Source organism: Anas acuta, chromosome 3 (assembly GCF_963932015.1).
Source record: "Anas acuta chromosome 3, bAnaAcu1.1, whole genome shotgun sequence".
NCBI lineage: Eukaryota > Metazoa > Chordata > Aves > Anseriformes > Anatidae > Anas > Anas acuta.
Window position 1 is genome coordinate 5841861 of NC_088981.1, and position 23352 is coordinate 5865212.

A 23352-nucleotide genomic window follows, 5' to 3' on the forward strand; every position below is an offset into this window, starting at 1 on the left:
CAGCTACAACATTCAGAAAGCAACCCAGCTAGTAATACACCATCACTAACTTAGTATCTTCAGGGCATTTCTCCATCTTTTCTCCTAGATGCAAATTAACACAATTTCTTTATCTGTCTTCAAATCCCCATCACCGGAACACAACTACTACTTTTATATCCCTCTTCTGCTTTTCTCTTATGTGAAAGCCTGTCATTAACTTGTTTACCCATGAAATCTTTTTCTCAGAGCACAATCGTATTCCATCCTTACAGAACCCTCAAATACTCAAATAGGATTATACTATCTCTTTTCCTGCAACACTTGCCATCGTACCCTGTATTTAAAGAAGCTCAGTGGTGGTGTTTATTTTTTTTATTTTTTTATTTTTTTTAATGGACAGCCTAGAAACTTCTTTCCAGTTAATATACCATTCTTCTCCCAAACCTTGTGAAATACTCGGTGAACGTATGCATAACGCCATTGCCTTGTTTAGACTGAGGCCTTGTGGATATACAATTTCCTGTGAGAATCATGAGAAATGGTCCTTCTTATCATCTTAATCTTATCATCTGGTTCCACAAAATTTAATTTGTGTTAGTTGAGATTCCAATCGTTATTCAGAAGTTCCTAAATATTAAGAAGTATCATAAATAGCAAACGTAAATGCAGACTGCAGAGGGGAAAAGGTTCATGGAAATGAAGTGCAACCTGCAGTATATATTTATTACTGTTTTGAAATCATTTGATCTCTACACAGAATCTGGTTTTGGATTAGTGAAAAAATTGAGTGTAATCCCATGGTGATCCAATTTGCTGGCTATTTTTTAATATTTATACCAGACTGAAAAATCTTGCCATATAGGAAACCTTGAGCTTTCAATTTATACTGGCCCTATTAAAGGATTGACTTCAGTCGTGCAGGGCTGCTTTTCATCTGCCTTTGCCTTTATAAATCGTATCTTGAGGCCAAGCACCAAGCAGTTTTCTTAGCTTGAAAAACACTGAGTGCATTGCCTGGAAATGCTGCAGCCTAATCTGTTAGAAACTTGTAAACTACAAAATAACCAGAAATTAGTTCTCACATGCTTAAGCTTGTAAAGTTGAAGTTTGGGTTTTTACTAGCTACAAAAACTCAGTGAATTTATCTGTCCCTCACAGGAATGTTATGTAGTCATTTTTATATTGGATATGCACCTGAAAAAAAGACTGAAAATTAAAAATAATTGGAAGAGATCTTGTGATTTAAATAACACATAGCATTTTGGACCTGAAGAAGATGGAGGGCATCAGAAAAATTTACACTATTCATTTCTTAATAGTTAAGGCAACTAATTCCAGGCAGTCTTCTTATTTTGTTATGAAAAATTGAGTTCTTCTCTATTGAGCTTTATCTAAAATCAAATGAAATTATAGAGAATCTTTCTGCTGAGGCTGGTAGCCTTTGGACAGAATGTGTAAATTCAACAAGCAAAACAGTTTGTGTGCTTAAGAGATAAAAGAGGTGAAAAAGAGAATGGTGCTGATATTAACTGGACAGCTTTTCATCTGACTGTCCTAATACGGGCCTTGGAGGCTTTGAATGGTTTACAGAAGTGATTCTTTTAATTATTATAATTAATACTTTTAACAATTTTAATGAAGAATTAACCAGACCAGAATCTCTAATGATCATGTTTAAAATGCTGAAAATAGCACAAGTTTTCAAAACTGAAGTATTTGCAGAAGACTTTTAACGATTTTGCGATATGGTTTCTTGCAGGATCCAAAACTGCGTGAACTACTGGATACTGGGAACCTAGGAGGTCGACTGGAAAATCGAATGATAACCGTCGTCTATGGTCCAGACCTGGTCAATATATCGTACCTGAACTTGGTGGCATTTCAAGAGGATATAGCAAAGGTAATACACATTCATCTGTGTTGCATAAAAATAATGTTTTTGAAGTATTCCTCTGAGATAGGGATGCATGAGATAAAAGTTGAGATTACTATGAAATGAACCTCGATTCTGCTATAGAGCTGTGCTGTTCAGTATGAAAGGAGAAACATGCAATCATTATTTTCTGGGAATATATTCAGTAAATTTTATGTCACAGATGTGCATGTTCATCTTCAGAACATTCCTTGTTATTGTCTTTGTAAAGCCCAAATAAGCTCTGTGAAAATAATCATATTCACAAATTTTTATTGCACTATAAGAAATATATGGTGAATCGCTGAACACATACTGATATCTTTCAGTAGTTATCACCACCCTTTTATGCTTGTTCTAAGTGTGTGTGCAGATTATGGACAATATCCAAGTGTAAACTGTTGACTTCTTCTGGCTGACCTGTGTCAGAGCAGTGGAATCTACAGGCCTAACTTACATACTCATGTGTGTGAGCAAGCAGACACCAAATATAACATACACATGCCACTTTCTGTTGGTCTTCAACAGTTAATTTTAAGCTTGCATTTTGCCTTGTTGATAACCCCTGAAAAGAATTGTGATGTAAATGTCATTACCTTAGCAAAGTACTTTTTCCATGCAGGTAGGCAGTACTTTCATGTCTGTCCAACAAGCCACAGTAAGCACAGTTCTGTGTAACAAGCATGTTGCAGTTGATATTAGTACATAGTTTTCTTATTCTCCTTCTTTCACCTTCTATACAACCCAACCGTGTTTAATGAAGTGCAAGCTCTTTATCTGTCCCAAATTGGCGTTCAAGGGCAGCTCATCTTTCCACTTCCATTCAAGTAGGTAGACTCTGGTAGCCTCCAACAAACTATGCACAAAACACAAATCCATACAGCCTGCATCCTTGAGTCCATTACATTGCCCTAAAAAGATAATTTCTTCATAGAGTGTTGCTATTTGACAACAGTAAAGTTGTTGTCTCATAGGCACCGGAAAATGGCAGACCAGGTGAAAAAGGACGTAGGATGGAAGCCTTAACCTCAGTGGGTTTATTTTTGTTTGCCAGGTTTCTGCTTCTGCTAATTTTCATTAGCCAACTAGTATATCTGGTGGAAATCGATACGGTAGGTGAGCAATTGGCTAACGGGCAGGGCCCAAAGGGTTATGGTAAATGGGGCTGCGTCAGGCTGGCGGGCGGTCACCAGTGGGGTCCCTCAAGGCTCCATTTTAGGGCCGGTACTTTTCAATATTTTTATAAACGATCTGGATGTAGGAATAGAAGGTATTTTGAGCAAGTTTGCTGATGACACCAAACTTGGAGGAGTTGTGGACTCGAATGAGGGTGGAAAGGCCTTGCAGAGGGATCTGGATAGGTTGGAGAGCTGGGCGATCGCCAACCGCATGAAGTTCAATAAGAGCAAGTGCCGGGTCCTGCACCTGGGACGGGGAAACCCTGGCTGCACGTACAGACTGGGCGACGAGACGCTGGAGAGCAGCCTAGAAGAGAGGGATCTGGGGGTCGTGGTAGACAACAAGTTGAATATGAGCCGGCAGTGTGCCCTGGCAGCCAGGAGGGCCAACCGTGTCCTGGGGTGCATCAAGCACGGCATCGCTAGTAGGTCGAGGGAGGTGATTGTCCCACTCTACTCTGCGCTGGTGCGGCCTCACCTCGAGTACTGTGTGCAGTTCTGGGCACCACAGTATAAAAAGGACATGAAACTGTTGGAGAGTGTCCAGAGGAGGGCTACGAAGATGGTGAAAGGCCTGGAGGGGAAGACGTACGAGGAACGGCTGAGGGCACTGGGCCTGTTCAGCCTGGAGAAGAGGAGGCTGAGGGGAGACCTCATCGCAGTCTACAACTTCCTCGTAAGGGGGTGTCGAGAGGCAGGAGACCTTTTCTCCATTAACACCAGCGACAGGACCCGCGGGAACAGGGTTAAGCTGAGGCAGGGGAAGTTTAGGCTGGACATCAGGAGGGGGTTCTTCACAGAGAGGGTGGTTGCACACTGGAACAGGCTCCCCAGGGAAGTGGTAACTGCACCGAGCCTGTCTGAATTTAAGAAGAGATTGGACTGTGCACTTAGTCACATGGTCTGAACTTGGGTAGACCTGTGCGGTGTCAAGAGTTGGACTTGATGATCCTTAAGGGTCCCTTCCAACTCAGGATATTCTATGATTCTATGATTCTATGAAACACAACTCTCTTCCTTTGATATGAAAACAGAGGCAAACTGAGTTTGTGGTGATCCGTGGACTGCTGTGGGAAGTGCTGTCCCCACACTTGAGATCACAGAGCTGTATTCTACAGGTGTGCTTAAGAAAGCTAGCACTGCAAAAGCGAAGGCAATTGAAACAACTCTTAAGGAAAAAAACTAAGCATATGGTTGAAAATGAAAAGGTATGCTAAAGCTATAACAGCAAAAATTGTTAGCCCTTGCCAAGGAAGAGGGAAAATCACCTAAATCAGAAACCTATCTCCTTTTTTGCTTTCCTGTCTAGCCAGCAATCACTGAACCATAATCTATTTGCTGAAACAGTTCAGAAATTGGTATCTTAGGGCCATTTTCTCTTTGATAATGGAACCTTAAAATACTGTAGATAAAATCATGCTTTAGAGAAGCTTTGCTGTTCTAAATCCTGAGTTACTCAGATCTTTGTTACAAAGAATCTGAGTTTTCCTTGTTATTTGTAAGCGTGGCAACTAAATTCATACTTTATCAGTCAGACATTGTTGCCTGGGGGTGGGATTTTCAAGCACTGCACATTAGATTTGCTTACTTTGAAATTTCACTAAATATCCTGATTTATTTTTTTCCTGTTGTAACCGAGTTTGATCACTATTGAAAGCATCTAAAAATTCTTCCATGTTTAACATGTTTTGGGACTTTCTGTGAGCCAGACCATAGAATTTGGTCCTTGTTGTCCCCAGGACCCATGCAGTGATTCAGAGGTCATTATAAATAAGCACATCAGGCAAAAATAATCTCTTCAGGGAGCTCTGAGAAGGCGTGTAAATATAAAATGTTTTCAATGTCACACATGCAAATTTTGACCCTACCTCTCGCTGACATTAAGGGAAAACAAGTGCCAATGAAAAACTCCCCTGCCCTTTCCTTTTCAGTTCATGAACATTTTTCTGATTAACCCTTCATTTTTGATGCCTTGTTTTTCAAGCTGCGGGACGTGTATCAATCAGTCCTCCCTTGAAGGAGAGAGGCAAAGTAAACTGTAAAGGTTTTAGTAAGGCAGTTAAAATAATTCAGTAATGAGACTTTCTTCCTTTGCAGAAGCCTTACTACTCAAACTGTGTTCATCCCATCCACTGTCCAAGCTGTGGGAAAATTATGAGGATATGATCCGTGGGCTATTGAACTTGCTTTCAGTGAACTAAATAAAGAGCTAAAAATTACAACGTAGTTGTTTTATTTGCATTCCTCCAGGAGAAAGTAACTAACATTTAAAGTACATTACGGATGAGCTGACGGGCACTGACCAGCTGGTTTGCTCAAAGAAAGCAGCTTGATATTCATGAGGTAACGGTCTGAAAGGCTCATTACTAGACACATCTAATGATGAAGAGAAGTAGCAATGCTACACTGCTTGCTTATTTTCAGCCTGGTGTGCCTGTGCCTGTCTTGGGACAGGGTTTATGAGCATCTACAAACAAGCCAGGATAAAGAAAGAATTCTCTTCTCAAACCTTTGCTGAGCAGATGTTCTTTTTCCCTGTCTCCATTGCCAACGTGAAGGAGTCTGACCTGTGAACCTTTGTGTCTCCTCTATGGTATTTCATTCTTTTGCCAAATCCAGTAACTTCAAAAGTGCACTTCCTGTTTTTTCCCCATCTCTTTTCCTGTCACTCTCTTTCCTGTCTCTCATACCAACTCTGTACATATCACACTAGAACATCCTGCCCATAGAGGTCCGTATCCAGAGCCCAAGGAATTTTATTTCTCTTTGGCTTGATGAGCATTTATTCAGATCTGTTGCTAAGAAGTATGAATTCCTCTGTAAATAGAATGGTATAGTCAAAGATGGGTCACAGGTTGTTTGTAGTATGCTTCTCAGCATACTCATTTTTATTTTTTTTATCTCCTTATGCATATTTAAGAGCTTAATTAGTAAAATGTTAAAATAAGATAAATTCATGACCATTTGATTTTTTTTTTAATTACATTCTTACTGATGCTGGAAGTGTAGGATTTCAGTAGCTTGCTTTGTTAACTTCCCACCAAAGACAAGCATGTAAGGAACATTGTCTTCTCACATAGTCAGTTCTGATTAGAAGGAAGTGTTGCCACAAATGCATGCTGTCTTTTCTTATGAACAAGTCTGATCGCTCCCATTGAGATAAATGCCTTAAGGTATGTACCCTGATGCATGTAATGGAGGAGAGAAATGAGTTCACTGAGCAACAGATCTCAAAATGAACTGCTGCTTACACGTTGCCCACCAAAGCGTAGAGTGGCTAAATGATTTGTTAGTGAAGTTCTCAGGAACGATATAAATATGAATTAGTGTAACAGGATGTAGCCAAAAGGAGCGCAGGTTCATGAAGCTCTTATCGTGATGGATGTGACTTGCTTGGAATTGAATGTGTCGGAAGGCTGGCTTCTTCCGCTACCGAAAGGGATCAGTCTGCAAACAGTTTGTTGGCACCGGCACAGTCCTATTTCAGAATACACCGATTTATATTTTCCTTTTGTGTTGCATCTGTACAGGAGTCTGCTGCTACTGCGGTGATTCAGAGGCTGTTATAACCTTTCCGCAGTAGGCTGTTTTCTTTTTACACATAACAGCTTTCTACCCCGCGGAGCGTTCTCACCAAGTGCTGCCTTCTGGAATCGCTGCTGCTGGTGAAGGAAGCTGCACAGTGCATTATGCATGGAGTTGGAGGGCAGGCTTCGCTCTATACCATGCAGCAAAACCAAGGAAACGGAACCATTTGGTAGCTAAAGCGGCGAGACGCATCTTGGCTCACAGCTTGGTGCAAGCCCATCAAAGTCAGTCAAAAGCATCTCCTTTATTTCTTTGGATCTATGCTCAGGGCTGTTGTTTCCCCTCCTGCTGAGGGTTCAGACCGGCGACTGGGAAGATGACGTGATCCTTGGCATGTTTTCTGATCTTGGCTTTTCGGCTGCTGCTTTGTGATGGCTGGGATGAAGACCCTACAAATGCGAGAGACAATGAGCAAATACTGCTTTTTACTTGGTGACTTGGCACCTGTATCGTTAGAAATGGCTCAGCCTGTCAGTAGCCCTTAGAATATTTGGCAAGGGCGCTGCGATTGCTTGAAGAGCCAGGAAAAGCTAGCAAAGGAACATGGCAAGACTGTTGAGATAAATAACGGTCGTGACAGGCAGATAATAACTGTGAGTTCCCCTTAAATTCCTGTGAACAAGTGCTTGGACAAAGGGAAGGAAGAGCTGGGGGGTGGGATACTCCTAAAGTGCCATCGATCTATTTTCTATAAAATACTCAGTTTTAAGCCAAGCAGAATCAGTGAGATCAAAACAAAGTCTATAAAGATTTGTAAAAAGCCAACCTATGTTAAATTTCTGAATAATATTTTATGTTGCCATTAATCTTTGCAGCCGTTAGTGTCACAGGGAGAAGTTTTAACTGCTATTATTAGTGCCCAAACAAAGAAGTGTTTACAAGATGAGCCTATTTTGAGCCTGGAAAAATGAGTTGCCAAGAAGAAAAAAGGATTCTGCACTTAATACGCTTTCTGTTCCAAGAGTCACAGAAGAGCAGTCATGCTGCTAAAAAAGCCATCTCTTTTCTTGTTCTTTCTCACACCCCTGTGTTTTGTTGTGTTTTTTCTTAAAAAAAAAAGAAAAAATAGGCCTGAGAAGGGAAAAGCAAGTAAAAATAAAAATGGAAGCAGTCACGAGAGGTGCAGGGAAAGAATATCTCAGCAGCAATTGTTTAACTCCCAAGCAACGCGTCTGCTTGTGAGGGAGGCAGGTTTCTCTGCCTGGATTCTCCATCAGAAGACGTGTTGTCGTAGGTGCGAGTTTGTAAATTGTGTGGACTTACGGATCTTGTAGTTTCAGGTTATCAAAGGTCCACGTGGAGGTAGGATTACAGGTAGCCTTATCTCTTCCTCCCTGGGAGCAACTGTGTGAGATTGCTTTCAGACACAATGTCTGATAAGTTCAGGAACAAATCTTAACACCTTAAAGAAAAATATAAAAAATGCTGTCTTCTTAACCTGTCTTGAATTGATCACCTTATCACGCAGAAATTTGGGGCTTTTTAGGTAAAACAATTTGGTAAGCTCCAGTGTGAGACATCAGTATTTGTTTCAGTGGAAGCTAATGATGCTTTTCATCATCGTCCATTTTTGTCAGAATGAAATTCCCTTTTCCATATTTTTTTCTCAAAAAAAAAGAGCTGAGGAGAGCAAATGCATCTATGAGGGTGTGTGGTCATGGGTGTTTTGGATCTGGACTGATATGAAAGGAAACTCAATTTTAATTTCAAAGAAAACTCAGAAAACTTCAAGTAAAAAAAATCACTTTGTTTGCAAAGGCATTGTTTATTTTTATTTCTTTTCTTTAAAGAGGAAAACAAAGCCTGTCCAAAACCACATTTGTGATTAAAAGGCATTGCAATTACAGAGTGTAAATAAGCACTAAGTTAGCAAGGAAAAATGCGCTGAGGTTGTCAAGGAAAGGCTGCCGGAGAGACCTGCAAGGGAAGAGAGTGACAGCACGAGCTGAGAGAGGCTGAACTTAAGGTCAGCCATGGATCAGCCTTGCTGGGAACCCAGGAAAGGACTGGGATCTCATGGAAGGACTTTAGGAACATGCTTAGGAATGAGAAAAAAATGGGGGGAAAAGAGAAGAGCAGTGCTTGCAGGCGAGGGGAGGCATCCTGTGAGCAGAGAGGACAGTTCTTCCCTGCAGCCAGAGAGGAAAATATCTTAGTGAGGAATACGATCTCAGCGTGAGGTACTGGTGTGTATTATAGGGGGACAAGGAGTTTTTCTGACTGAAGTTGTACCTTCTTCCCACTGTATTGGAACAACTTAAATTTATTCCTATACATTTCTCCTAGTTTGTTCGTAAGTGTGTTGCTCGTGTTGGCTGATAACATCTCAGATGGAGTTTGTACTTAAGGTTCTTAATTCAGTATCTACTATAAAAGATAAGGTGCGATATTCGTTGTCTGAATTGTTTCACGATCTGTAGAGGGAGAGATGCAGAGGCTCTCATAACAAACCCATGAGGAGAGACATTGCAGTGAGAGACGTATTACAGTACGGTCTATATCCCACACTGTCAGGTTTGTCTAGCTTCACACAGATCTAAATTCATTACAGCTTTGCTTTACAGGGATGGTGACACAGAATCTCTTTTTTTTTAATCCTCAGTGTGTCAACCAGAGTAGTGTCCAACATGCAAGAAAACATACTTTTCTGTGGCATTTATGTTGCACATCCCTGATGCTTGAATATGCTTTATGTTAGGCATTTATCCATGTGATTTTTTCCTTTATTCCAATACAGTTGAATAAAGTATCTTTAAAAAATATTTGTAACAGTCTTCATTTTTTGCAGAATGAGAAAGTCAGGTCCAATAGACAGGGAGGGATGCTATAATTGCAAAAATCAAGTTCAGACTAATTAGACACTTATTGCTAACTGTCTTTTTCAAAAATATTTGCATTGTGTAAGTAAACATCTAAATTAAGCCTCATTTAATCAAATTTTGTCTCTATAGGAATGGTCAGATGAAGTGTTCAGTTTGGCAACAAATCTGTTGGCACAGAACATGTCAAGGGACGCGTTTCTGGAAAAAGCGTAAGTGGCCACAGTATTTAATGCTGTGGGTGTTGCTCTTTTATCTGCGTCATTTTCCTTTTTTCTTGTTAGTCACATTGTCATCTATTGTCTCTGCTTTGATGAGTTGTCACTATTGTAAACATAGCCTGTCCTTTCTCATTGCTTTAAAAAGCCTGTTATCTAAACATCATCTTAAAAACATCTTGTTAGCGTTCTTCTTGCTAACTATTAAGTCATAGCAAAAAAACCCCACAGTACTCAATGCCATTTTCCCTTTGTATACAAAAGGAGTAACTTCAGCTGCAGTCTGAAGCTCTCCATTTAAAATCAAATACTATTTTGCTTCTGGTGTATTTTTCTTTCTAATCTCTCTGATTTCAGTGTGCTTTTAGATTGGTTTGCATGGTGTGCAACTTCTGATTTGGTTTCAGCAAAGCACAGAATCTGTTCATGAGCACATCTGGGTTGTAAAAACACACTTCAGAAAGGAGAGAGAACTAAACCTGAGGTTAGCAAGTCTCAAATGGATGATAAATACACATGCTGAGATAGCTTTGCTTAAATGATAGGGTTGAAAGCAGCACGACAAAGCCTACCAGATAATGATGGCAGTTAACTGGGGTATTTGCTGGACTTTTGGGGTTCTAAAAAAGAAGGCATACCATTCCTAGCCTACAAGTTGACTGGTTAAGTTCAGCTTTTTGTTTTCCCCAAACAACACCCAATTCCTGCTCCCAGACAGAGGCTCAGTCCAGCTAAATACCAAGTAGGGGCTTAGGTTCCTAAAAGCTGTCTCCATCCAAGAAGCAAGTTAACCCACCTGCATTTTAGGCTTTTAGTTACAGGGCTGATTGGATATTCCTATTTCCTTACCACTCAAACTCCTGGGTGACCAGTGGACTTTGACAGGTGTGTAACAGGGACGTTTGAGGCTGTGGTTTATGTGCGCTTTCCTGTGACATTCAAAGGAGGAGTGTGTTGTCACACAGTGTTTGGAGACGTTTTTCTATAATTATTCAAGCAATATTAATTAAATTAAGTCACTGGACACTTGCGTCAATTCAGTAGCAGGCAAGCATGTTATTGTGTCTTTTTTTCCACTAATTAATAAATCACTTGGGAACTGTTGGTTTTCCAGGGTCCTTAGCACATATGCCAAATCAGAGTCACTTAAGAAATATTTGACTTTGAAGATGAAAACTATTTCCCTGTTATAATTACTGTACTGAGCAAAGGATTGGTTGTAATCCTATCAGTACCCTTTTGTTGAAACAGAAAAACAAACTGCATTAGAGCAGAATTAGGCACTTTTCTTTGTGGCATTCACTCACTTGCAGTATTGGAAGTCCAGTAATAAACAGATTGAGCAGCTTCCCCGTGCTTTAGTCATATGAGAAAAACAGGTTAATTTGGAAGGACGTGATTAATAAAAAACACCATTTCGGTTGTAAAGTGCACATTCCTGTGTTGTAATCCTGCAGTATAATTTTGTGTTAGGTTACAACTAAACTTCTCTCAGTACATTAGTACTGAAGTACTGAGCAGTGAAACAGGAAGCACAGGATGGCTTTGTTGTGGAAACTTTGGTCCAGTATTGCATCCAAAGTTTGTCACCACTGGAGTCAGCAGTACGCTACTGAAATGAGTCTGTTTAGCTGCTACTAATGGGAGTACCTCTTAGCAGGCCTCTTAACAGGAATAACATTCAATTTCCCCAAATGGCTGCAGGGAAAGAAATAGTGTTGCATGTATGACAAAGAATTTGGGGGGAAGAATGTGGCTGCTAGTGGAATTTTCAGTTGAAAACTGAAATTCAGTTGAAAAAGAAAGTTTATTAGAAGCATGCTGTTTTTCCTTTGGTAGGCCAGTGGGTAAAGTGGAAAAATAAATAAGTTCTCTGAAATACTTCAGCGTAGCCACATTTTTCTCCAGATTGTGTTACTGCAAAACTCATTTATAGTTTTAATTGTATTCTAGTAGAAGAGCCAAAGCACTCAAAATGTGTGCTTTGCTGGCGTGGTGGTTTTACCAAGCTGGGCAGCTGAGCTCCACCACAAATGCTCTCTCACTCCCCCTCCTCAAAGGTAAAGGGGGAGAAAATATGATGCAAAGGGCTCAAGGGTTGAGATGAGGACAGGGTGATTCCTCACCAGTTATCATGACAGGATGCCATCCTTCCTGAACTGAGCCTGCAGGGGCTGCCCACAGGCAGCAGCTCTTCAAGAGCTGCTCCCACACAGCTCCATACCATGGGGTCCATCCCCCAGGAGCAAACTGCTCCAGCACGGGTCCTCCATGGGTGGGCTTCCCCCAGCCCCCCTGCTCCTGCGTGGGCTCCTCTCCACAGGCTGCAGCTCCGGCCCGGGGCCTGCTCCTGCGGGGGCTCTCCATGGGCCGCAGCCTCCTCCAGGCCACAGCCACCTGCTCCACCGGGGGTTCCTCCCCCCTTGGGGGGGCTGCAGCGTGGAGATCTGCTCCATGTGGGACCCATGGGCTGCAGGGGGACAGCCTGCTCCACCAGGGGCCTCTCCCTGCACAGCCCGCAGGGGAACTGCTGCTGCTCCAGCACCTGGAGCATTTCCTCCCCCTCCTTCTTCACTGATCCTGGTGTCTTACAGCATCACTTACAGGCTTGGCTCAGGCCAGCAGCAGGCCCCTTATCTAACACGGGGCAGCTTCTGGATTCTTCTCACAGAAGCCAGGCTTACCAAAGGCCCCCCATTAGCAAAACTTTGTCACATAAACCCACTACAGCTGGCTGCTGCTGGTGAGCATTGTGCTGGTTACCAGTAGTCCTCGCATCCCAGGAGAAGCATCAGATGATCACTGTAGGCCCAACTGCTTCCCATTAGCTGCTCACAGCTACTGCATGACTCCTATTTCAGTAGGCATTGAGTCAGCTAGTGGAAGGATTTGAACAAAGAAAGATACATCCTCATCCCGCTGCCTTAATGAGCATGTGAGAGAAGTCACAGGTCCTGAGATACTGAGATGCTTTAAATACTCAGTTCAAAAGCTGTATAATTGCCTGCCTGTAGATGGTTTCAGCATGTAATTTTTATATTGTTTCAGATTAGAAATGTCGTGGGCTTGCCCAGGGCTGCTAAATATACTCTTACTGGTGCAGAGACATTTCAATTGCCAGCAATTTGACTTCCTTTCAGCTGAGGAGTGTCAACGTTTAGGGTCAAACAGAAAAACCCTAACAGCTGTGTAGTGGGGATGTCTTAGGGAGGCAGGGATATTTGTGTGCAACATCCAGGCACAATTTCAGCCTCTAGAAGAGAAGTGTGGCCACCTTTCCAGTCAAGTTGTATAGCCTGTGAGCCTCACTGAAAGGACACTGGGGACAGGCAAACAGGTAAACAGATATTAGCAAGCTAGAGGGAGATAGTGTGTCCTTGACACATGCTTATCCATAACTTTAACTTGAGTATCTTGCTTCTATGGTGTACCCTGCATGCCTATATTCAGCTACCAGCAAAGAACATGCTTTCGTTCATGCTGCACAAAGGCAGAAAAATAGCTGGGAATAATAGCAAGATAAAATGTAAAAGCGAAACTGCCATTCATCCCAGTGAGGATTTCCTAGCAGTGTGTGGATTTGAAGGTGGTAAAGCTGAAAGCTTGTTTATGCTTGCACTGGACCTAGCTGAAAGGAAGAAGGCTCCTTCAGCAAAAGTTTCAAGTGGCTGGCAGCTTGGGCGATGAGTTTGGAAGGATGGTAAAATTGTGTGTTAATGGTATTTGCAGTGTCCCGTTGGAAGACACATTATTTGATGGTTCGGGTGCATTACTGTTGATGGAAAAGGTACTTATTAATGGTATCCCAATGGATTTTCATATTGGGCAAAAGGCTTGGGTGGAACCTATCACATGATAAGAGCAATAGTGTTGGGCTATAAAGTTGGTGGAGAGACACTTGAAGATGCTGTAAAAATAAAACAAGATGCTTTTCTCTCCACAGTTACACAAAACTTAAGCTGCAGGTGACACCAGAAGGGCGCATTCCTCTGAAGAAGTAAGTGTTCCACTTTCTTACTGTGTAGTCTCTTTTGACTTTGAGTATGAAAAATCATTTGGGATGAATATGTGATCCCTGTGTCTAGAATAATCATTTTGTGATCTGTGGTGTACCCCAAGGAAAGAGTGCCCAATGATTCTCAGGATGTCTCTGTTTAAATACCCTTTGGCCCTAGATTACTCATGTTATCTTGAGCCTATCTGTTCTTGTTCCACTTGCGTATAATGTAAAAAACAAAAAAGAAAACAAACAAACACAAAAAAAAAATCACCACCACCAATACAAACATTTTTATTTTTTTTAGCTCTGAAACATATTGTGAGGATAAATATACTCAAATTGTACATCACTGAGGTAATGTGGTGAAGAGAGCAGTGGTGACTTTCTTAAATAACTGTCTGCTATAACAGGGCTTTGTGTGATGTAGAATTAAACTCATTGTGGACACCATTAATCTCGCTTGTGTTATTTAGCATCCAGCAAATGGAAATAAATAGCTAAAGATGCGACACACTGGGAAGCAATATCTAATCTTTAAGCCACATGGGCCAACAAGGCATGTCTTTAAGCCAATTCACTCTGGTTTGTTCTCATTTTGCAGTATATACCGCTTGTTTTCTGCTGACAGAAAACGGGTAGAGACCGCATTAGAAGCTTGTAATCTTCCATCTTCCAGGGTAAGCATCTGAATTTATTCTTGCCCTGATGAAGTATTGCTTGTATTCAGTGGTATTTACTCTCTGTTGAGTTGAGTATGATTTGTCCAAGGCTGATCGTGCTGTGTTGGATTTGCTCCTGGATGGGTCCTCAGCAGCAGGTCTATCTTTCCCACATAGAGGTTACTGCAAATTGGAGTTTCTTTGATTTGAAATTGTATAGGGAGCAGGAGTGCCTTGAAGAAGTACAAATAGATTAAAGGAAAGGGCAGGGGGTCATGTGATCTGCCCTGGAGAAATCCTATGAGAATATTTTCAGAGTCTGTAACTAGTACACAATTTTCCAGGCACAGTTTCAGAGCGGTATTGGTTTGACGTGAAGCTAATGCTGTAATCTGTTTCTTTCTCACAAAAGAGACCATTTAAACTCATTGTAGCCTGTCTAAAAGGTGCATGAAAAAAATGGTGAACTGGTAGTGTGTCAAAGCTCTTAATCCTGTGGGGATGAGGCCATTGTATGCTGCTCATCCAGGGGCCCTGCTCAACCAGGAACATTTGCAGGTTGGTAATTCAGGCTCAGGAAAGCCCTTTCAAGCAGAGTGAAATCAAGTGGGTAATTTTGGTCAACACTGTAGTGAAGACAATTCCTCTCAGGTGGAGATTCTCCTCCAAAGAAGCTTCTTGCAGGATAATAAAAGAGGTCAAAGAGATGGAGCGGAACCAGTCTGTAGCAGAGGAGAACCTGCATCACCTAATCTCTCACTGTTGCAGAAAGCTCTGTGCTGTGATGTTCATTCAACCTTTGTTTCCCCAAAGGCTTCTTAATAAAGCCAATTCCTACCGCTCCAGAAGAGTTGTGGTGCAAAATCTTCACAAGCCAAGCCTCTGATGCTACTTTCCACCAAGACCTTCCTTCACAGGTTTCAGAGCTTTATTCCATGTAACATAAAAGATTATAACAATCTTAGCTGAAGGAAGGTTCTTTAAGTATTAGCACGTAAAATAGGTGTTTGACTGGTTAAAAATGTTGTGAGGTTAGAAACGTGAAAAGATTTATTTTAGAGATGGGTTTTCATTTAATTGGTAGCAAACAAATTTTAATAAGATATGCAAAAGAAAAAAAAACAGTGTTGCTTTTTAAATCAGTTGATTTATTATTTCTATTGATGTTGGTAAAGATAAATAATGTCTTATTTTCCAATGCAAAAAAAATCCAAACATCATTGGAATCCTCAAAAAAGCCTGCAACCTTTTTCTGCTGTTTATTTAATAGAGTCAGTTTTACACAGACATTGCTGGATACTTGTTGCTGGGATACCATCATGAAAATTTATTCATAGTATAAAGTAGATCCTTTCTTTGCTCGGGACAAAAGAGAAACAAGCTTCACGCAACAAAGAAAACTGTGTTGATCATCTTGGAAAAAATATTTTAGAAGCTTAGTGCTTGAAAAGAATGAATCTCTGAATCTCCTAAAGGTAATGGATTAGAAGAAAACCAGTACTTCAACTTCAGGTCTTTTCTTTTCTGTTCCTCTTTATTTGAACAGATAAAATTCTTAGCTTCATTTTCTTGCTTTTCTACCCCATTACACTATGGGACAACTGTCATTCCTGTAAAAACTTGAAGAGCACAGGATTCCAGTAGCACGCAAGATGTGAATGTAAGGTCTTCCTCAGTAAAATCATACAGGATTTTTCAGAGTATTCATGAAAGTGTCTCAAGAAAATTAACAGCTTGGTTTGTTACACATTTTTTTTTTAGATTCATACCTCGTGAAGATCACTCTAAAGATTTTCCCTCTGCTTTTGCTATAAAAAAAACATATCTCTCGTTCCTTAGAAAGATGTGGAGATTGTTGGCCATGAGTTTCACATGATGTTTTACTCCACTTCTAAGAACCTCTGGATGACCCTAAAACACGGAATTAAATTCACAGTCATGGCTAAGAGGATGCCAAGTCATCACTTGGTAGTCCCACGTCTTCCTACTTCATAGCTTCAGGGCTGGGACAGTCCCTCATGTACCTTATGTGATGACCTGAGCATGGGGCAGCCTGAGCTGCACTGCTGGTGGATTTATGTCACTGCGTGGACTTGTCTGTGACGGTACAAACTTCAGCATCCGCTAGCCCCTCTCTTTAGCAAACTCCTCATATATAGGCTTGCCAGGAGACAAGACATGTTGTCTTGTGGGGCAACATATAGGCACTGAATTTAGTGGAAGAGGAGGAAGAAATCTCATTGCTTGGAAGACTGCCTTCATTCTGCTGTAGCAGAGACAGGCTTCCCAGAGGGCCTAATCTTTATTTCAGATTTAGAAACCTTAACAAGGGGTTAATTCTCTGAAGTGCTGAGCACTCTGTCCCTGATTCAGCAAGCAGTCGTGTACGATGCAGTGGGATGAATTACGGACTTCACGTCAAACATATTTGCAAAACTTGGGTTTATTTATTTATGGATTGGACCTGGCATGTGCAGAGTGTTGCAGGACCGAGCCTTGTATGATCAGATTTCCCAAAGCATTTGTTGTCTAGCAGATCTGAAAGCAGAGGAATGTTTAAATAAATAGGAAAATGATGTTTTAAAAAATGCTAGTGAGGTTTCTGAGTTTGGCATCTGATTTGTAGATTGGCCTCCACAGTTTTTTAAACCTTGGGAAGGTTTTGTTTTGTTTTGATTTGTTTTTCCTTTTGGGTGTGGTGGGCTGGCTGTGGGCTTTTTGTTTGTTTGTTTGTTTTCATTTTAGTCAAAGGTGCTTTAAATGGCATTTGAAGAGCTTTATTTTAGTCACCTCTGGCTCTGTAGAATGGTTTCTGCACTGCAGTTAATGTAGAGGTTCACGATAAAGCACCAGTGAGCTTGACTGTTTACACAAAATAAAACAACCAGCTGTTGAGTCCTATCTGTGCAAATAATCTGAATTAGTTGTGCTGCCGAATATAAAATAGAATGGATACAGGTGTTATAAAAGCAGGCGGGTAACCAGACAAATCATAAATCAACAGTGCTTGAAATTAGTAGAGAGTCGTAATCACAAAGCAAAATTGAATACCGATATTCTGCAAAGCCTGAGATGAGAGATGCTCTAATGTATTACAGAAAGTTTGTGATTCGTTCACTGCTCTCAAAAAAGAGATTGGCGCATAAGGTGTGTGGGTGGTTCCAGTGAGATGTGGATGGCTCAGACCAGGATGAGGGAAGGGGCAGCGTATTTTAATCCTTTCTGGCAGGCAGGATTTTGGAACCCAAATATAGTTGTCTGAAGTTGTTTCTGGGGTGACGAATGCTTACAGCAAGGCTTTTCTCACCCCTCTGTATCTCTGTGTCTTGTAGCCCACTAGTTATGTTACTGTAGAAAATAATAAATCGTTAAAGTAGTCTGTATTTATGCCTGAGGACTTGTATTGGCTATCCTTTGTAGACAGGTATTTGTAGGTACGTGTTTGGAAACTGAGGTATTTTTTCTTAATTGTATCGAACTGACAAATAAAAGCCTGGATCTCAGGTTATCGGAAAAGACGCGTATTTTTACATTGTTGAGTACCTTCAAATCCCCTGAAAAGGAAAAAAATATATATACTAGGTCAGCGGGATACTATAATTCTGTGGTAATTACAGAATCAATGACAGAAATGCCCTTAGGAGAAGCACTGGCTGAGGAGCAGTAGCCTGCTGAACAGTGATTCTAGGTGCACTGGGTATTGAGGTGCCACCTTTAATAAGAAATGCCCAAGTTTTACAAAAGCCAGCCTGTAGTAATACACAAGTCTCGGTGGTCCTACTCAGCACCACAGCTCAAACTGGTCAAAGCACAGCGGGTGCAGTTTCCCAGGCAGCTCTGTGCCACCCGCAGCTCTCCCTGAAAGGAGCTATCGCCATCCTCCAGCTTCAGTCTGTAAACTTCTGCATCCACCCTTGCAGCAGATTTAGTATTTGTGCTGTTGGTGAGCTACCTGGCTCAGCAGGCTGATCTCGTGACAAAGCATACAGGGTTGTTTTGGCTGAGAAAGGTTTGAAGATGCCACCTTGTAGTAGGTAGGGCCCTGAACAAGGGACGTGCGAGGTGAGTGGAACAAGAAGTTGCCTGAACTGTCCCAGGTGAATGTGCATCAGTACCTGGTGATTACAGTATGAAAGGAAACAAGGGTTTTCCCTGATCCTGAACGATTGCTTCTAGCAGCTAAAAAAGTTACCAAGAAAACCCCATTTCTCATGACATGATGCAGGGAAAGACCTTTGGTGTTGCAGTGTAACCTGGGAATCCCTGGGTGGTTTTCCCTTTTGTGAAGAAGAAGTACCAGTGTTTGGAGAAACACCAAAAGCTGAACGTGGCGCATGCTGTCTAGGTGCTGAGGACATTGCTGCTAGCACCTGTCCTGCTCCTTGATCAGGATCCTGCGCTGGTGGAACCACCGCTTACAGGTTGTGCCCATGCACACAAGTCAGTGTTACAGGGGTGCAGGCAAATTCCAAGCTGACACCAGATGAAACTCTTTGCAGCACAGAAAGCCAGTCAGGGTTTTGCGTCCTCTGAGCAGGCACTGCAGCTCGCCCCAGGTAGATTGTTTGGAGGAAGAATAGGTTGCAGCATGTTGTGGTTGTTTTTTTTTTTTTGAACAAGTCCCCAAAATGGGCTTGAGCAGGGTTTCTTGGTGCTATCCATCCTCACGCTGCCTGTGATGGCACGTGCATTATGCTGAGCTTCTGGGCAGCAGCCGGGCAGATGCTCGCTCAGCTCTTCTGAGTCAGGTAGAAGAAGACCATACAGGTAGGATCTGCTAGGTTAAGCAGATACAGCAGCAGCTGATGTAGTCTGCCAAAATAAGAAAGGAGTGATGGTCTGAGGGGAATGGAGGGTGAGGGAGAGCAGGGAGCTGCCCAGCTCGGTCTGCACGTACAGACACAAACGCTGAATGATGGTCATGGTGCAAAACCCACGTGGGCCTCCGCAGATTTCACAGACGAAAGGAGAGGTAAAATGACAACCATGGTGTTTATTTACTCGTTTATTTTAACTTAAAGCAAGAAAAATATTGCAAAATCCCCTTCCTTTTACCAAAGGCTTGAACTGACACTTCCGGTTCCCTTGGCAACTGCATTAAACAGGCAGAGTAAATAAAAGCAATGATTTCCTCCATCAGCAGCTTGCTCCTGATACAAGTTGGCTCAACAGCATTTAAAAGCAAACCGCTTTGAGTCCAAATTACAATTTTCCTGCTCTGGTTCATCAGATTCAGGCATTATTTGGAGCCATTGAGAGTCTCACGTGGTTCCTTTGTGATTCCAGAGACGACATTTCATAGCTTTTGATAAAGTTAGCTCGCTTGGAGGAAACTCAAAATCAGATTTTCTGTATGTGCATTCCGCGTTTTTTGTGTTTTCATTTTCTTGTTTCCTTATGAGTTTTTCTCTGCACAAAATACTAGCTTCTGTACTGTTCTCCTTTCTCGGTGCATTGATGCACATGCAGAACCAGTGGGCTCATCATTACTGTTCTGCACCAAGAAAACTGCACCTTCCTTGGGGAAGCTTGCACCTTCCTTGGGGTCCTCATTTTTTCCCAGCCCTGCTAACAAAGCAGTCCATGCTGTCTTCTGCAGAAAGTGCAGAGCTTTAAGACAGCATTTGCAAGTGGGAAAACTCCCGAGTTTCGTGCAAAGGACTGCTTTCTTTACCCGTTCCAAAAATTCCCTCCCTTAAATATAGTCGCTCTATTTTTTTTCAGAGAAAAGTCACCAGGTATAATGGGGATGGTGAAAGTATCATCTAGAAGCAAGAATGAATGTAAATTGATCTAAACTTTAGAAAAAATACTGGTATCTCTTCTAAAGAAAAACACTTTTATCAATTTCTGTAAAAGCAATCTGATTGCCTAATCAGCTGCCCTCAGTGGTTTGGAGGAAGATGCATGGAAAAGCTGCAGTGCGTGACTCTTGCCCATCACAGCGATATCTTAAACGTGTATCTTCAGGAAGGAAGAGGAAACATTTCTGCTACTATCAGAGAACAAGAGTATTAATTATGACTCAGTGACTCAGTTTGTTCTCTGGTTCTGTGAAAGCTTTGGAAAGATGAGTACTGTGCGCCGCCTTGCCAAAGCATGCTGGCTCAGCACCACTGGCCAGGTCACCGGCTTCCTCAGGACTGCTGTGCTCATTTTGTGCTGCAGATAACGTGGTTATGTGGGGAGGTGTCCTTTCTTTCTTCTTCACGGGTGCTCCAAGAAAGAGAGAACTTTGTCTTATGGAAACAAAGATGAGGAATGCTTTTTTGTTTGTTTTTGAAGATGTGCTCTTTAAGCTGCTCTGTTATTCAGGGGAATGTATTATTCTGCAAAGCCTGGGCTCCTCTAAGTTGCAGGAAGGATATCAAAAGAAGGGCAGTAGCGAGTGATCTGTTTACAAGAAGCGTATAAAAGTGCCATTTGGTTCTTTCACTATTTTTTTTTCATTTCACAGAATGATTCAATCCCTCAAGACGACTTCACGCCCGACGTGTACAGAGTGTTCTTAAACAACCTCTGCCCTCGGCCTGAAATCGACCACATCTTTTCTGAGTTGTAAGAAAAGCACTTTTTTTTTTCCTCTACTGATTTTCTGGGCTAGGGATGGCAAAGTAGGTTATTTAGACTACAGCACCATGCAGCAACTGCCAAGAACAGATTTCAATGTCAAGCAGGACTGCTGTTTAACCTAGGATCAAGGTTAGCTCTTGTTCTGAGCTTTTGCTTCCATTTGTGATGGCCAGAGTTGACTCCTCTGGTCCTAGACAAGCAGAACTGCCAGGTCTCATTTTGCAGTATAAATGAGGATAGTTTAGTCTTCCATGAAAGTAAAGGAAGAAGAGTAATAAACAATAACAGCATGCAATAGGCATGAAGACATGTAAAATTGCCCCCAAAAGCTTAATTGAGTTGCAAAAAATGTAGTAACTTTTGGGATTTGTACTTCAGGAATTGCCACCATGTAATTAAATTAGCAACCAGCTACAACTGAGCTTATAACTGAATGTATGAGCTATAAAGCTCACATCATTCCACAGTGCTTCTGGCCCTTACAGCAAGTCACTGTGCTTCCCTGTTTCAGCAGAGCCTGATCAGTGGAGTCAGAACATGAAGCGATATGAAAACAAAGTAATTTCTAAAATACATGCAGTTATCACCAAAGCAATTAGTGACTGTATCTTTGCAACATGAGCGTGCTCACTTACTCTTTTTTGTGCTTATTTCCTCTCAGCTTTCAGAGGAAACTCAGCCATGACCTAGTTAGCTCCCATTGAACCTAGGGGTCGACTTCCCATTGCTTTCCTGCAGAGTAGAACTAGGCCAGTTCCGAGTGCTGTAGAAAATCCTTAGCACGTCACCTGGCTAGGAGCCTTCATGAATCTCCATCTGGGTACAAAATGTACCCAAATTCTGCTCTTTTTACAAACTCCAAATAGGCATCTTTTCATTTACTTTGCAGAGTGCTTAGCATTTTTTGTAGGTTTATAAAACAAGCAAATACTGGAATAATGAAGTCCGGGCTGCTGTTATCCAGCATTAAAACCAAATAGTTAGGCTAGGACTGCCAGTGGAGTGTTTGCAGCAAGCTCTGGGTTGAATTCCAGATCGTATTCTCTTTTATTTTCTTAAATTGCTTTGTTCCAGGAATTCAAGAGGAATGAAAAGATTTTAGCATTGCTCTAACTCTTGCCATTGATGTTAATGCTGAATGCTTCTAAAAATCTTAATCCTAGATGTTTGATGAAGAATGTTTGCTATTACATGCTGACAAAATAAATTAGTTTGGAGACTCAATGGGACATTGTTTTGTTGTGTGTGGTTTTTTGTTTTTGTTTTTGTTTTTGTATGATAATTTGAATTTTATTTCAGTTTCCCTGAGAAATTACAGAACATTGAACATGATTTCAAAGAAACATATTTTGATTGCTTTGCTTTTGCTTTAATTTTTCCCTAGTGGTGCCAAGAGCAAACCATACCTTACTGTTGATCAAATGATGGAATTTATAAACCTTAAGCAACGTGATCCACGATTAAATGAAATCCTTTATCCGCCATTAAAACAGGAGCAAGTTCAACAACTGATTGAGAAATACGAACCCAACAGTAATCTAGCAAAGAAAGGTCAGTGTTTTTTTCTGTTCTCACTGTACTCAGTTTCTGATTTAAAACAATGAATGAATTATCCTGTAGTACACGGTAAGGCAAGATTTGGTTCAGAATCATATTACATTTCCAACTATCTGCTTTTGAATCATACAAGCCTGTCAGACATCATGTGGTTAAGTTTTAGATGTATTTAGTTGGTATCAGTTTAGGAAAGATGGGCTGGTTTTGGTATTTATTTTTCAGTATGTGTAATTGATAGTTTAGAACAGTTGCTCTGGTATGCAAACTTCAGCAGAAACCTTACTGTCACGATGACTATCTGCTGGCATATGAAATGTAAATTTTAAAGAAACAGTTGGTGGCATTGAAACTAAGATGATGATAATTCTATCGTTGAATAACTAATAAGTCTAGCCCTCTGCTTTCTTATAAAGTAGCATACAAACTAAGATGTGAAAGTAGCTGAGTACATTTCATGCCATAATCACAGAAAATTCCCTTTTGAAAATCTTGACTGTTGTCTAAGGCATAACTGGGCATTTTGCCAAAAACAGTGAGAGAATTTTGTTACCACCGCCAGTCTTAAAATAGTATTGAATTTGTGTTTGCATCCTATTTTATTCCAATCCATATATCCCAATGATTACCTCAGCTTCTAATGCATTTATACCTTAAAAATTTTAGGGGTGGGGGAGTATCCTGAAAAGGAGATCTGACACAAAAAAATATATATGTTTTGGTCTGGAGACTTCAGACCAATCCTTCTAAGTTGCTAAGTATTTGCTGAGAGTTCCTGGGCACCCTGAACTCCATGTCCTCTGACCTTTGAAGAATCAGGGTCAAAACAACATCAAAGAGACAAAGCCTTTGAATCCTCAGTTAAATAA

General features: G+C 41.2%; 1 protein-coding gene across 10 annotated transcripts in view; it reads left to right on the forward strand.

The window, feature by feature from the left end:
- PLCB1 (phospholipase C beta 1) overlaps positions 1-23352 on the forward strand; it is a 376130-nt gene that overhangs the window by 211740 nt on the left and 141038 nt on the right. For all 10 annotated transcript variants that reach the window (XM_068675405.1, XM_068675406.1, XM_068675407.1 and 7 more), the window contains 6 exons: positions 1742-1882; positions 9612-9691; positions 13641-13694; positions 14299-14374; positions 20814-20914; positions 22314-22480. In XM_068675405.1, the coding sequence (XP_068531506.1) occupies positions 1742-1882; positions 9612-9691; positions 13641-13694; positions 14299-14374; positions 20814-20914; positions 22314-22480 (619 nt within the window). The remainder of the gene's footprint in view (positions 1-1741; positions 1883-9611; positions 9692-13640; positions 13695-14298; positions 14375-20813; positions 20915-22313; positions 22481-23352) is intronic.